The sequence below is a fragment of the Fragaria vesca genome, linkage group LG2 (genome assembly GCF_000184155.1).
Source record: "Fragaria vesca subsp. vesca linkage group LG2, FraVesHawaii_1.0, whole genome shotgun sequence".
In the NCBI taxonomy this organism is placed as follows: Eukaryota; Viridiplantae; Streptophyta; class Magnoliopsida; order Rosales; family Rosaceae; genus Fragaria; species Fragaria vesca.
This window is the reverse complement of record NC_020492.1, coordinates 24,923,987-24,937,384: the sequence shown is the minus strand read 5'-3', so window position 1 is coordinate 24,937,384 and position 13,398 is coordinate 24,923,987. Positions and strand designations below refer to the sequence as shown.

The 13,398-nt window shown below is 38.5% G+C and overlaps 3 protein-coding genes across 4 annotated transcripts; all 3 read left to right on the top strand.

Annotated features, from left to right (window-relative positions):
• Positions 1-856: 856 nt before the first annotated feature.
• On the top strand, positions 857-2,947 carry LOC101310866. The gene is made up of 3 exons (XM_004292974.1): positions 857-1,255; positions 1,304-1,772; positions 2,304-2,947. Exons 1-3 carry the CDS (start codon positions 857-859, stop codon positions 2,945-2,947), a joined length of 1,512 nt encoding a protein of 503 aa, XP_004293022.1.
• A 2,473-nt stretch (positions 2,948-5,420) lies between these two features.
• LOC101304537 (eukaryotic translation initiation factor 3 subunit G-like) lies at positions 5,421-8,037 on the top strand. 2 transcript variants are annotated; one of them, XM_004291468.1, is made up of 2 exons: positions 5,421-5,845; positions 7,224-8,037. In XM_004291468.1, the coding sequence occupies exons 1-2, from the start codon at positions 5,494-5,496 to the stop codon at positions 7,757-7,759; spliced, it is 888 nt and encodes a 295-aa protein (XP_004291516.1). In that variant the 5' UTR covers positions 5,421-5,493; the 3' UTR covers positions 7,760-8,037. The 2 variants fall into 2 exon arrangements, with proteins under 2 accessions (XP_004291516.1, XP_004291515.1); XM_004291467.1 differs by having other exon boundaries at positions 7,185-8,037.
• Positions 8,038-10,169: 2,132 nt separating this feature from the next.
• LOC101303960 (methylsterol monooxygenase 2-2-like) lies at positions 10,170-13,398 on the top strand. Its single transcript, XM_004291465.1, has 7 exons — positions 10,170-10,223; positions 11,316-11,453; positions 11,625-11,770; positions 11,926-12,045; positions 12,225-12,437; positions 12,536-12,616; positions 13,268-13,398. The coding sequence occupies exons 1-7, from the start codon at positions 10,194-10,196 to the stop codon at positions 13,383-13,385; spliced, it is 846 nt and encodes a 281-aa protein (XP_004291513.1). The 5' UTR covers positions 10,170-10,193; the 3' UTR covers positions 13,386-13,398.

Here is a 13,398-nt window from a genome sequence, read left to right as displayed (position 1 = left end):
TTAAGGTTGGATTAAAAATTTTTGGAAGTGTTTGCAGGTTTTCGTTAGGAAGGGTTGTCCATTTTCAAGGGAGGTTATGCTGATTTTTCGGTAATATCTTTCTTAGAGGTGGTCCCCGCACGAGTTACTCCGGGTTTCAGGGTGAAATTCGGGGTGGGTCGTGTCAACATCTCCACGAAGCCTCTAATCCAGCATGGACCGCATGAAATATGAGATGGGTTAGGACGTTTTTTCTTTCGAGAAGATGGGTTAGTAATTAGGACGAGGTTGAGCCAAATGAAAATGCAACAACTAATTAGTAAACCGAGAGTATCTTCAATACATAGTGTGTATCTTCACATACATACATGGATGATAAAGATTAGAGGAAATAATATAGAAACATGGTAATCAAACATATGAATTGTTATGAACAGTTAAGATTATATCATGTAAATACACGTCATGCATATAAGAATTTCCATTAGTAAACCTTGTTCAATAAGGTCATTGTTGACATTGACACGTTGTTACGTCATGAACAATGCATGAGTGAATGACCTAATCAAGATAACAAATACCAAGTGGTTTTCTGTCCTTTATTTATTTAATTTTTTTTTTTAAAAAAAAAAATTTAGTTCTACCGTGTCGAGGAATGGTCAAGGCAACTACGGAACAGACTAATTCGTAGCAACGACTACAGACTAATAGCAAAAAAGAAGAATAAGGTTTGGATGTTTTGTATTCATACCTGGAAATCCAGTGGCAAGCTAGATTTATGATTTCATGAACATCACCATTCCTAGCTTCTTTCCAACTCTGATCCTCTCATTGCTCAGTACTAAAAACAAATCGAATTTCAAGCAGCCACTTACATATGAGGACGACGTTGCAAATTATTCCCGAAAATTTGGACAAACTATGGAACGAATGGGATGTCCGGATAATGGTTCTAAGCAGCCTCTGCCTACAAATTGTTCTTGTACACTTTGGAAGCCGGAGAAAGTTCAGTAGTAGAAACTCGGTGAAAATTTTCACATGGATAGCCTACTTATCAGCGGACTGGGTTGCTACTGTCGCACTTGGGGTGATCTCAAGCTTCCGAAGAGATTGTAACCAAGGGAATTCCTCGCATCCAAACAGCCCGATGATCATGGCGTTTTGGACACCGTTTCTTCTTGTGCACCTTGGTGGCCCAGACAGCATCACTGCGTATTCACTCGAGGACAATGAGCTCTGGTTAAGGCATCTCTTGGGGTTACTAGTCCAAGTCGCGGTTGCTTTATACATATTCTTAAGATAATGGACAGCTAGCACGTACCAGCTCTCACTTCTATCAATATCGATGTTTATTGCTGGAATAATCAAGTATGGAGAGAGGACTTGGGTCCTGCGGTCTACAACCAGGGACAGATACAGAAACTTGTCGGCGCCTAATACTGATCATGGTAATGCTCATGTTAGTAGTTTCCGTAATGACGCCGAGGAAAAAGAAGTAGAGGATGATCTAAGAAGCAGGTTAAGTTTTTGGAAAATGAGCTCCGAAGATTTGGCAGAGGAGCGAAAACCTAGTGCTTTAGAAGCCACATTAATTCATCAAGCCTGTGTGATGTTCAAAAAGGTGTTCGTGCGCCTTTACGCAGATCTCACCATTGACTTTTTTGATAGTGAAAACAGTTATCCTTTGATTGTGGGAAGTTCATCAGAAGACTACTTCAAAGTAGTAGAGATTGAGCTTGGTTTTATGTATGATCTTCTATACACCAAGGCAACCATGGTATACTCTTTCAAAGGTATCATCTTCCGGTCCATCTGCATGCTTAGTTACATCTCAACATTTCTTATCTTTGGTCTCGTGATTAATAAGAAGCTCTATTTCACCATTGACATAGCCCTCACATACTTGTTGTTTGTTGGAGCTATTACTCTTGAACCATATGGCATTGCCCTACTACTTTCCACAGACTACTGGACATTATACTGGTTAAGCAGGAAAAAAAATATGCTCGCAGGTTGGATCTTCAAAGGAATGAATTCCTTACTGTCAATCCTAAGTCATCGCAAGAGGTGGTCTGAATCCATGGCACAATTTAGTCTTATCGACTTTTGTGTAAAAGAGAAACCCCTGAAGTGGCATGGATTTCTAAGGCTCCTTGGTATCTTCGAGATGTATGAAAAGTATCGACATACATCTCATGAAAAAGTCCCTTTCAGAATGAAAGAGCTTATCTTTCAGAAACTTCAAGATGCTAGAAATCATGTTAATGAAGAAAGAGATCCAGCATCAAAGTATGATTAAATTAGGGATGTCTTGAGTTGGAAAGGTAATCATGCGTTGCAAAGGCTGAATATTTATACCGAATTCTATTGGACCATGGGTGAACATGTACCGTTGGAGAAGACCATTCATATTTGGCACATTGCAACAGACTTATGCTTCTACAATGAACAAAAACACCCTGATCATCATGAGTACAAATCTCATGTGATGAGCAAGTTATTGTCGGACTATATGATGTATATTCTTGTCATGCAGCCCTTCTTGCTGCCAAAGGGGAGTGGGCATGTAAGGTTTAAGGACACCTGCGCACAGGCCAGAGAGTTTTTTAGACAGAGAAGACAAATCATAAGTAAAGGTGAAGCCGGCGGTCATCAAGTGTTGTCTGAAATGTGCAGAGAGTTGGATTCAGATGGTAGTGGGACAGATTCGAATATGGGAAGCAAGACAGTCTTGACACAAGGGTGTTGGCTTGCGGAAAAATTGCAGTCACAAGGATGGAACTATGAACAAAAATGGTATATAATAGGTGATGTGTGGATAGAGATGTTGTGTTACTCAGCAAGCCAATGTGGATGGAAGGAGCATGTTCGACAACTTAGGTGTGGCGGAGAGCTTCTTACTCTTGTCAGCCTTCTTATGGCAAATCTTGGATTCAGTGAACAATTTCAGCAATTCATACAAGAGTGACCAACACGAGATGCTAAGAAATCTCTAGGGAGGACATGTATATGTACTGCATTATCATGTGCTTGGTATATGGATTTTGGAGCGAATTTTTGAATAATAGCTAAATGTGATTGTTGTGTGTTATTGGGTTACTCATTGACTCTAGCTTGACGTACAACGGTTAGTAATCAAGGAGTTTATTCATTCCGTTAAAAAATTGTTCGGACTAAGATATCAGAGAGACAAAAATATAATCATTTCATGTGGTAAAGTTGGTTGAACTATCTAGTATAAAACCCTCGTGTCTAGAATGCAAGTCTCAATTCCCACAAGTTTGTGGCCAGCAGGTTTAAGAGGCATTTGGATTTGTGTGTCTGCCATGAGAGATTAGTCTGGTTTAGCTTCTGGATACTCTCGTGAACCTCGGTCCGAACACTGACTAAGTGGACATAAATCACATAATTGAAGATAAAAGTTGGCGTATAATTGAGGCTGCAAGCCCCACACAGTTGGTGCCTGTCACCATTTCTCCTTGATGTATGCCTTCAAAATCTTATGATTTGCTTACCAGAAAATCCTCATCTCTGAGCCTCTTTAATAGGATTAAAACAAATGGATTTGTCCATATCAACTTTCCAAAGAACCTTTGACAGTATCTTTTATCATTTCATATCTAATTATCTATAACCATTATGCCCAGTACTATTTGCGAAGAGGCGAAATTAGTGATCCGGAAGGAAAATCATCTTATCTGTGAATATTGTTTATGCTTCATTATTGTATCGTTTGGAGTTTGGACTGGTCATAGACAAAAAAATTCACCTTGTGCTCTTCTTTTCGACACGAATTTGACCTCTTCCTCTAGCTTGTGTATAAATTTTTCATAGCTTTAAGTTCATAGATATAGAGAAAATGACATAGAGCACCTCGATCTGGGAGTAGTTTAATTTAGACATACAGTATGATAATTTTCGTATAAAACATGATATCAAAAGTATTTTCTTAGGTACTTTGAAATTAATGTCGAGAAACTAATTAATTAAGAAAATAAGATTCGAAATTGAAACAGATTTGCACACAATATACATGTCATTCCCTTGATTTGATTTGTCCTGGTTGGAAAAGGAAACTGGAAATTGATCATTTGTCTCAAAGCTGGCAATGTGATGAGCAATCATTAATGTAAGTAATGAATAATTGGATATGAACAAAGGTGTGGCACCAATCACATGTGGTTGGTAAAAAGAAACGTTGCACTCATTTGGAAAATGGAAGAATACAAAATGATAAAGTTAACATATATTCATGTTAAATAAGAAAATCATGTTGAGCACTTGGGCAATTCTATAAGTAATGTGATGTTTTGGTGATGATCTTTCATTCGTTCAGTAATGAAGAGCAGGAAAACCATCTGCTTCTGCATCCCTGCCTGGAAACCCAAAGAAGGGAAAGATCAAGAGAAGCACGAAGACGAATCCCATTCCAGCTCTCGTCTCCAGCACGGCAAGAGAAGAGGAGGGCACGTCGTGTCAACGGCTCATAATGATGATCATGGTGAAGGCAACACCGATGCAGCTGGTACTACTGCTGCCTCAAGCACTGGTGTCGGCGCTGCCGCTGTTGTTATGGTGAGTACTGCCAACATTTCTTCCATGGACGGCGGTGGTGGTGAAGGCTAATGATCGATCCAATGGAAAAATGGTTGCATTTTGAGGATTTTTTCGACCATGCATTTTCGAATGTTTTCTTCACTGTTTTATTTGTTGACTTGTTTGGTATGTTGTTGAGATTGAATCTATGAAGCTTGGATAGTGAGAGGCCAACACTATTTAGGAATTGAAACTTGGATTGATTTTCTTAATAAGTGAAATTTGTGAAATAAGATATGAGTCCATGAACACTTTTGATCTTTATTTTCTTTATTTTTTTTTGAGGTAAATGAATAACTTCATTGACATTGAGTCATACGACCAACTATTGCTAGGTCAGACAGAAGTGAACTCCAATACAAGATCAAGAGTAGACTTTTTATTCTCCTACACTAATACTAAAAGGGAAAAAACCACAAAAGCCGTCCAAAAAAGTAGACGATTACACTAGAAAGCAATTAACCTTCACTAGCTAAATCAAAGACCTAAACATCAACTTTTGATCTTCAATTGCTACCGGACTTCATGAGTTTATGGTAGATGTTGATGGACTGATATTAGTGATATATGTATGAAAAATCTCATAAAGAATTTATCAAAATGTTAGGACAAAATAGCTCTACCTATTTTGTTCAAACCATGTTTTGGATGCACCCAAAAAGAAGCTGAAAATCTCGAAATTCTCTAGAGTTTTTAGCTATGGTTGAAGTTTCTACCAACAAGGCATTGACCATCAGTTACTCATTTTAGTAATTTTTCGTTTCCAAAAGGTAAAAACAAAAAATGTAAAAAGTAAAAAAATAAAATAAAAGCAGAGAGAGTAGGCAATCAGAGGTTTTAGAGCAAAACCTAAAAAATCTCACAGCCTCTCCCAGCTCAAAAAACCAATCTCATTTCTCTCACCGGAGGCGCGCAGCCATGGCTTTAGTGCGACCAGGCTCAGCCAACCAACCGGCGAAGATCCGATGGGGCGAGCTCGACGAGGACGACGGCGAGGACCTGGACTTCCTCCTGCCGCCGAAGCAGGTGATTGGGCCCGACGAGAACGGCATCAAGAAGGTGATTGAATACAAATTCAACGACGAGGGCAATAAGGTCAAGATCACCACCATCACTCGCACACGGAAGCTCGCCAACGCTCGCCTGAGCAAGCGCGCCGTCGAGCGCCGCTCCTGGCCCAAATTCGGCGACGCCGTTCATGAGGACGTCGGCGCCAGGCTCACCATGGTCTCCACTGAAGAGATCCTCCTTGAACGCCCTAGGGCTCTTGGTATGGCCTTCCTTTTGTTTTGGATAAATTTTACTTCGTTTTGTTTTTGCATGTTATAAATGTTAAATTTCGGTTGATACGTATTGTATGCATTGTGGGTATTGATCATTGAAAATAGTTTGTTCAATGATTTTGGAAAGTTTGGTTTTTTATTTTTGACAAAGTTTCAGTCTTTTTTTTTGTTGTTGTGTGTTTCTCTTATGAATAGTTGGAATTAAATTCGTGCAAGTTTACGGGGTTTTGGGATGAATTTGCTATTGGGAGAACTGAAACGCTATTGGAGTAGGACGTTTTGTTCAAGACTGAGGGATGGAGGGTGTGGAAAATGTTTAGTGAAATCACTATTCTTAATCTAGTTCAAAGGAAATTAGTGTCTTTTGTGTCTGTAGCATATGAATGGGGAATGGAAGTAAAACTGGTTGATATTTGCTGTTTGAGTGTTTATCAGGAACATTATCTGGAATTTGTTTTGTGTGTTGGAAAGTCTTTGTTATAGATTTTAGTTTTTGACATTGGACGAGTTGTGCTCCAATTGAATTAGATCGGTAGTGCTTTGGAAGATGGAAAGGAAAGGAAATTACTTAATGACACTACCAGTTTTTACCGTTGTCCTTTGCTTTCTCTTGCTCATCTAAATTTTAAAGGAAAGTTTTTCGTTTTCTTCTTGCTCATCTAAATTTTAAAGGAATGTTTTTCGTTTTCTTCGCTTGCAATATCTGAATGAGTGGATTGAAATAGTAAACTTGTTGATTGGAAATGGTTTGCTCTGGGAATTTTGAGGAATGTTATCTGGATATTGTTACTTGGATTGGAAGATTGATTGAGGGCAAAGACACTGCTCAATGCCTTTAACATGACTAACTATTGTCTTTTTCTTTCTGTCACTTTTCCTTGGTGTGGTTCTTTTCCTATGCAGTGTTCCCTTTGTGTCTTTGTTTATATGAGAGATGGCATTTTAGTGTATGACTGAGCAGTCTGTCTACGTTACCTTGTGTCTTTTTCTCATGCCTGTTTGGGGAATTTATCAATGTGCTGAGAAGCCTGTTTGATTTAGATTTTTGTGGACGTTATATGCTTGTTTTGGGTTCAGGGAAGAAATATAATACCAGAGTTTAAAGATCAAGTTGATTCTGGTTACATTTCCGTTCATTTTTCTCTCTGCTTGATGCAGAACTTGTATTTCCTTATATAATGTAACTTGATGCTCATTGTATTGCAGCTTCTGGTTTTATGTTTTTCATCAAAGATGTGTTTTTGCTTTTCTTATGACACTCATATATGTGCTATTATTCTATGCCATGTAATAACTGATTTTTACTGTTTTGTCATGCCACCCCAGTTTTTAATTTTCTGCACATAATTGTTGAACTTCAAACAGGTACCAAGGCAGAAGAAACGAAGAACGCAGGAGACTCTTTGGCACAACTTGGCAAAGGAGGGACTAGTCTCAAGCTTTGTAGGGTATGTGGTAAGAAGGGTGACCACTGGAGTGCACAGTGCCCATACAAAGATCTTGCCCCACAGACAGGCGCTTTTAGTGATAAAGCTCCTACATCAGATGCAACAAGTGCAGTTCCTGGCTCTGGCAAGAGTACATATGTTCCTCCAGGCTTAAGAGCAGGGGCAGAGAGGACTGGAACTGATATGAGACGAAGGAATGATGAGAATTCTGTTCGTGTCACCAACCTATCTGAGGATACACGAGAGCCTGATTTGCTTGAACTTTTCAGACCTTTTGGTGCCGTTAGCCGTGTTTATGTTGCTCTTGATAAAGACACCCAAGTTAGCAGAGGATTTGGTTTTGTTAACTTTGTGAACAGGGAAGATGCCCAAAGAGCCATCAACAAATTGAATGGTTATGGTTATGATAATCTCATCCTCCGGGTTGAATGGGCCACACCCAGGGCGAATTAGACTCCTTTCTTTTGTGTTCCCCTCTGTTCTCTTAATTTTATAAAGATGTTGGCATTAAGAATGTTTAGCTATATTTTCTATAATGTTTTGCTCCCATCCTCTTTGTAAACTTTATTTAAGATTTTGGTTTCCAAAATGTACGGTAAGAGTATTTATTTAGTTGAGTTGAGTAAAACCTTGAGAATGTGCTTGAATTTGTTTTATTTGTGTACTACTGAAAGTCTGAAAGAGAACTAAAATAGACATTTCCTGTATCCAGATCTTTATTCTTGGTTTTGCATAAATTCATTTTCATCTGGTTCCCATTCATTTATTCTAGAAATTGGACAGTATTCTGCAAGAAACACCAGGTACCAGTTCCTTAACCAGAGACTGAACAGATCTGATTTTTCCTTGCCATAAAAGCATCTTTATTCTGTAAGCGCCAGTCCAGCATTCTCTGTTAGGATAAGGTCCCTGGATAGGCAATGAGGTCGGAGTTGTCTTGAGGACTTTTAGCAGAATTTGAAGACAATAGACTCATCACAGAGTGTAGGTTGGAGCTTGCCAGATCTGCTGGAATTCTCAAATATGGCATTGCATGTAATCCACCGCACCAGGATCTTGCTGTGGTTGGTTGGTTTCAGAAATAGAGGAGACAGGGAAGGGATTATGTTTATCTTCAGCCGAGGAGAGATTTGGAACGGGTTATAACTCGTAAGCAAATTGAGGGATAAAGTTGAGAAGGAACAAGTAATGTCAATTTCTTTTTCTTACCTACAAGCTTCAAGTGACCCTACGGGCAATAGGAAAGCTCAAATCCCATTATGAAATTTAAATGAAGAAGTTGGAATGATTGAAGTAGGTTCCAGAAATGGTAATGGTATAGGTCTGAATTCTTTCATTGTTGGTATTGTTATAATGACTTGGTGGACATACTTCTCTAATAAGTCCGATATGCGTTGAACAGTTGAGAGTTGAGGACTTGAACATCTTAAAATTTTCGAGACAAAGGCTTCATTCTAACTCAATTGAGATCTTTGATCTTTTTGGAGCTGGTTGTTGTAGAGGGTCTTCTATGCAGTAGTCATTTAGCATAAACAAAAGAAGAAGAAAAAAACTCAATTGAGGTCACAAGGATCGTTACTAGTTCTACAAGAAGTATACATAGTGAAGAACCATTACCTTTATACCTCATGGTTTCAAGTTGTTAAACTCATCAGGGTAATCTACAATATTTCTTATAAGCAAGCAAAGAGGTTAATATATTAAAATGAGCAGTCCTAATCCAGGAACAACAACCCAAACTTAAGCCCAAGTGTCAAACCCTAACAAAACGTGCAAACTCGGCCCAACCATGAGACCATACCTATCCATTATGGGCACTCAACCGTATAGGTGTAGTTTTGTAGATACCAAGTTTGACTTTATTCTTCATGATAAAATGAGCATGTGTCAATAAATTAAGAGAGTTGACACTTTGGTTGGCAAATAATGATGATCGACAAATTTATATCCAAGTATATTACATACCGGTAAACATAAATAAGGACTCTGTATACGCTTTACGTGACATGATAGGGCTCACGTTTTGCATGCAACCCATAGACCAACACCCAAGCTACCCTGTCATAGTAGAGATCGACATATACCTCACAGGGTCACGCTCTCATGCTCATGGAAAGATAAAATAAAAAAGCAATAAGCACTTGGTGTCTCACATCAGTATGTAAATTGTGAGGAAGCCTCACTTGGCATATACTCCCTTAGCTAATAAGGATATCTCTTCACACTAGTATCATCACAAAGGTTACTTAATAAAAGCACCACTGAAAGCTAATGTGAACAACCAAAATGACTTAACAAATGAGCATTTTACTAAAAAATATGGAAATTATATGGAAATTAGTGACTTGTTTATCTACGAACCGGTTGAAATTGATTCGATTTTTTTTTTAAGCAACTAATTATTTGTCCTCAATTATGTTGCAGGCTAGCTTTTTATCATTCGTAAGTCGTAACATCTCTCTGTGTTTCATGTTTATTTTGGTTGATTTCATGTGTGTGATCTATTCGAAAAATACGTTACACGCACATTATATGTATGTCTGACCGTTTGTTTTTTTGTTTTTGTTTTTTCTTTTCTGGTCACAGAAAGAAATCGGGCAATTGGGCACACTGAAAGCACCAAAAGACCACATAGTAGGGGCAGACGTGCACGGTCTGACTCCTCTCGTCAGCACCATCGCAATTTGGTATATAAACAAAAGGCCTCCGAATCATAAAGAACCCAGATTCCCCTGAGGCCCTGACAGTCTGTACCGCTCTCATATCTCGTGCGGTGTCTACTGAGGCTCTCTCACCTTCTTCTCTCACTCTCATTAATAGAGGAGACACTTCTCCATACCTCCTTCATTCCTCTCAGCTCCTCCTCCTGCTTCCCTGTCAAGCTTTCATGGCTTCCATTGTTGAATCTGGCTGGCGGGTACGACTTTTTTCGTCACCCTTTGTTTACTTTTCGACGAAAGGCTTAATCTTTTCTTGCTTTGTTTATTGATCTTGGACCAAGATTTGATTTTTGGGCTGGGGATTTCTTGCACTTTGAATCTGAGAACCCATTTGTCATTTGTGTGTGTTTATGTGTAATGGTGGAATATGGGTGTGATGGGTCATAATTGGTTTCTCTCTTATTTTTTGGTGTGGTGTGGCATGATGCAATGATTGTGATCTGGCTAGTGCATTTGGATTTTGATGTTGTGGGTGTTGGTTTTTTTTTCTTTTCTTTTTTCAATTTTGTATGTGAGATGGACTGTGGAAAGTGACATGAGTGCAGCATCAGGTGCTCAAGTGTGATTTCAGGTGTGGATTTGGTGATACTTTATTCAAACTGAGGATTTTTGGTCAAACGATTTGGTGTGTTCAGTGCATTGATTGATTTCGACCGAGGGGATTTGTTGTTTTGATTGGTAGTTACCATTATGCTGGGTTTGGATGTGCTTTCTAAAGTAATGTGCCCTTAGAAAAAGAAGCAGCTTCATGCAGTTTGTAGTTAAACTATGCTTGGATGTGAAGCGATATAGAGTATTGTTCAATAGGTACTGCAGATGCCAGGAACGTAAGTTTGATATCTGGACAGGCGATCTTGGATTTAGCTGTACATTGTGGCCACTACCACTTAAGGTTGCGTTTACAGATACATATGTAAGGAAAGACAATGAACTGAATCACATGAATTGAGATCTACATCCTGGGTTAAAGAAACACTCTGTTTAGGGAGGTTTCACTATACTCTAGCTGCTAAATGATTGCAATTACTGTTCTTTTCATTTGGTTCTTTTAATTATGCTGGGTCTGTCTTAAAATTTGGTTATGTATATGATTAGCCTGAATAAACTCTTAACTATTGGTAGACGTACGCTTTCCCCTTCCAAATGGAAGGGAAATGTGCATTTTTCTCTAGCAAACTTCTGTGGTCTGGACACTGGAATGAGACTTTTCCCACTTCATGCTTGTGATGGTCTCTATTGCTATCTTATCTTTCTCTGACATTGTGGTATTCTTCTTGCTTATTATGCAGTATCTCATCACAAACTTCAACGACTTTCAACTGGCATGCCTAGGAAGTTTCTTTCTCCATGAGAGTGTTTTCTTCTTATCTGGACTTCCTTTTATATATCTTGAGAGGGCAGGATGGTTAAGCAAGTACAAGATTCAGGTGTGCCTTCCTTGCTCTAGTGATTTCTAGAGAATATATACCTGCAGATTAGGAAGCATTAGTTTTGATAATGGTCAACCATCTTCTTCTCCAACTTACACTACTCAATGGTCTTTACGTCATGGCTAACTGTCTTAAAAAGTTTCATAACTTAATTCTGGTTTTGTGCAGGCAAAAAGTAACAGCCCAGCAGCTCAGGAGAAATGTATCACTCGCCTACTGCTATATCATTTTTGTGTCAATCTGCCAGTTATGATTGCTTCCTATCCTGTCTTCAAATTCATGGGGATGCAAAGTAGTCTTCCATTGCCGTCCTGGTATTTTCAGGTTCTTTATATGCTAGAGCATATAACTTAGATAATTGTGGAATCTGATGCTACAACTCAAAATAAAAGAAGTTACCTTTCTATCTTTCTGAACAGTTAAAACTCTAAACTGCGTAATTACTGAAATACTGCATATGTTTTTGCAGGAAAGTGGTTTCAACGCAGATAATTTTCTACTTCATCCTGGAGGATTTCGTATTCTATTGGGGACATAGGGTTCTACATACAAAATGGTTGTACAAGCATGTGCACAGTGTTCATCACGAGTAAGTGAGAGTTGGAAGTAAACTTTATTGGGTCCTGATAGTTCTTAATAATGTTCATCTCAATTAAGTGAGAGTTAAAAGTAAACTTATTGTTTCCTGATAGTTCTTAATAATGTTCATCTCAATTTTCTGCTGCATTTTTTGCATATGCTTATTTGTGGATTTTTGTATGTGTACAGATATGCTACACCTTTCGGACTGACTTCTGAATATGCTCACCCAGCTGAGATATTATTCCTTGGCTTTGCTACAATTCTTGGTCCTGCCATAACAGGGCCTCATTTGATCACTCTGTGGTTATGGATGGTACTCAGAGTGCTGGAGACGGTTGAGGCACATTGTGGTTACCATTTCCCATGGAGTTTCTCCAACTTCGTACCTCTATATGGAGGGTAGTTAAACTATTCCTCTTCTTCTCCTAGTAGTATTAATACAATCTTTATTGATATATTCCTTCTGTGGCTGAAATTGTTGTTCTATTATTATCCAGTGCTGATTTTCATGACTATCATCACCGTTTGCTTTATACCAAGTCTGGCAACTATTCATCAACTTTTATCTACATGGACAGGTAAGTATTTGGTATATTGCTTTTGAAGCATAAGGAATAGAATATTCTATATTAATCTTCATATTCAAAAGATGGATCATAATATGAATTGATCTTCTTACTCGTATTCTGTCAATTGATTGTTCAGTTTAGTCTGTATAAGATGAGTAGCTCAAGGAATTTAGTGTAGTGATTAAGCATCTGATGGACTTTAAGTTTGTTATGAATGATATACGTTCTCATTGGTCTCAATCTGTAAAAGAAAAGTAACACAAGGAATATAGTTTGTGAATGAGCATTTTTTGTAACTTAGCTGTTACGAATGATATCTGGTCTGTTGCACTGGCAAGTTTCTTTAAACTGCACCTCTTTTGTCTTTAACATAAAAACAAACCTTGTGCTGAAATTCCTAAAACTATCCAAGAATTGAATTGGCTCCTGTTTATTTTCAACAAGACGAGCTTGGCACTGAGACCTGTAGTCTGTGAAAGGCATGAGATGATTTGGTGTTCGTCCTCTTTTAGTTTTTTTTTTTACAAGGATTTTATCCAACCATTGTTATTAGTATGGATTTGACTCATGTGAACAAGTAGATGGTATTCCCAGTAACCAACAGCGTGCTGAAACTAGTTCTCAGTGTCTACTCTCTTTAATCTTTGCAATATTTTTCAGGATATTTGGAACCGACACTGGTTACAGAAAGTTGAAAGCACTGGAGAGAGCTGGAGTTGAAGATGATGGCGAGGGTACATGCTATGCCAAGGGTACATCCAATGGCAAGGAGATGTGACAGGGAGCCGGTT

Bases quoted from the DNA above. Each gene is read 5' to 3' on its own strand.
- LOC101310866 (XM_004292974.1), top strand. From the start codon at position 857: ATGAGGACGACGTTGCAAATTATTCCCGAAAATTTGGACAAACTATGG. The intron at 1,256-1,303 runs GTTGCTTTATAC...AGCACGTACCAG, and splicing joins GGTTACTAGTCCAAGTCGCG to CTCTCACTTCTATCAATATC. The intron at 1,773-2,303 runs GTATCATCTTCC...TGAGTTGGAAAG, and splicing joins CATGGTATACTCTTTCAAAG to GTAATCATGCGTTGCAAAGG.
- LOC101303960 (XM_004291465.1), top strand. From the start codon at position 10,194: ATGGCTTCCATTGTTGAATCTGGCTGGCGG. The intron at 11,771-11,925 runs GTATTTTCAGGT...ATGTTTTTGCAG, and splicing joins AGTCTTCCATTGCCGTCCTG to GAAAGTGGTTTCAACGCAGA. The intron at 12,438-12,535 runs GTAGTTAAACTA...ATTATTATCCAG, and splicing joins TTCGTACCTCTATATGGAGG to TGCTGATTTTCATGACTATC.
- LOC101304537 (XM_004291467.1), top strand. From the start codon at position 5,494: ATGGCTTTAGTGCGACCAGGCTCAGCCAACCAACCGGCGAAGATCCGA. The intron at 5,846-7,184 runs GTATGGCCTTCC...ATGCCACCCCAG, and splicing joins TGAACGCCCTAGGGCTCTTG to TTTTTAATTTTCTGCACATA.